At 48.6% G+C, this 1,494-nt stretch overlaps 1 protein-coding gene across 1 annotated transcript in view; it reads right to left on the reverse strand.

Moving 5' to 3' along the window:
• The window catches only part of FBXL18 (F-box and leucine rich repeat protein 18), a 41,934-nt gene that overhangs the window by 25,216 nt on the left and 15,224 nt on the right, over positions 1–1,494 (reverse strand). The window contains exon 6 of the mRNA XM_023532764.1: positions 314–602. Within this exon, the coding sequence (XP_023388532.1) occupies positions 314–602 (289 nt within the window). The remainder of the gene's footprint in view (positions 1–313; positions 603–1,494) is intronic.

A 1,494-nucleotide genomic window follows, 5' to 3' on the forward strand; every position in this document is an offset into this window, starting at 1 on the left:
AGGCCTTGGGACAACACTGCATGGGGCACCCGTGTACGTAACACTCGGGCATCTGACCCTTGTCTGAGGGAAACGTCCACAGGTGGCACGGCGAAAGGCGCAGACGTGTCACAGCCCCACCCCGTCCTGCACAGGCGGGAGCCCGCCGAGGGGGAAGCCTGACCGGGCGCGCGGGGACTGAGCTCGCCCCCCTCTTCCCCACCGGCGAGGCGCACGGCGGCTCTCGCAGGGCTCTGCAGCGTCCCCGCTCCGGGCTCCAAAGGCGGTAACGGCAGTTAGGAGCCATTAAATGAGTTAAGGCCACATCCTCAGCTTATTCTATCTTTAAGATCAGTTGTCAACTGATTTTCAACAAAGGTGACAAGGCAATTCACGATATAGGATAACCTTTCAAAAAATGGCGCTGGAGCAGCAGAATAGCCATCCTCAACCCTTACCTCACGCCGCACGGAAAGAGTAACCGTAGGAGCTAAAACTACTACAAAACTGTAAGACGGCAGAGGAGAGAGCTGGGGGACCTGGGCGGCCACACGCCAAAGGACGGAGCGGGACCCCGCTCTGAGACCGCACACGAAGCTCAAAGCAGACGAGAGACTCGAATGCTAAGACCTGAAACCATAACCCTTCTCAAAGAAAACATCGGCTTTGGCGGCGATTTTTTGAATCTGACACCCAAAGCACAAGCAACAAAAGCAAAAACAAACAAGGGGGCCTACATCTAACTAAAAAGCTTCTGCCGGCGCGTGCTGGGCCCATAAAAAGCTTCTGCACAGCAGAAGACATCATCGACAAAACGAAAAGGAAATACTTACGAATCATATATACGATAAGGGTTAAAATCCAAAACACATAAAGAACTCATACAACTCAATCCCAAATAAAATGAGCAATGCGATTGAAAGATGGGCAGAGGCCTTGAAAAGTCTTTTTCCAAAGAAGACATGCAGATGGCCAACAGGTACATGGAAAGATGCTCGACATCACTAATCACCAGGGAAATGCGAATCAAAAGCACGATGCGGTACCACCCCACGCCTGTTAGAATGTCTATTATCAAAAAGACAAGAAAACCAGTGATGGTGACGATATGGAGAAGAGAACCCTTACGAACTGCCGGTGGGAATGTAAACTGGTGCAGCTGCTCTGAAAAACAGTACGGACTTTCCTCGAAAATTAAAAATAAAGCTACCGTATGATCCGGCAATCCCACTTCTGGGTATTTATCCAAAGAAAATGAAAACACTGATTTGAAAAGGTATCTGCACCCCCAGGTTCACTGCAGCATTACTGAAAATGGCCAAGATATGAAAACAACCTAAGTGGGTATCAATCGATCAATGGATAAAGAAAAATGTGACACACACACAGTGGAATATTATTCAGCAACGAAAAAGAATGAAATCTTGCCATGTGTGGCAATGTGGATGGACCCCAAGGGAATTATGCTGAGTGAAATAAGTCAGAGAAACACAAATTCCGTACGCTCTCACTTAC

This window comes from Pteropus vampyrus, unplaced genomic scaffold (genome assembly GCF_000151845.1).
Source record: "Pteropus vampyrus isolate Shadow unplaced genomic scaffold, Pvam_2.0 Scaffold90, whole genome shotgun sequence".
Taxonomy (NCBI): domain Eukaryota; kingdom Metazoa; phylum Chordata; class Mammalia; order Chiroptera; family Pteropodidae; genus Pteropus; species Pteropus vampyrus.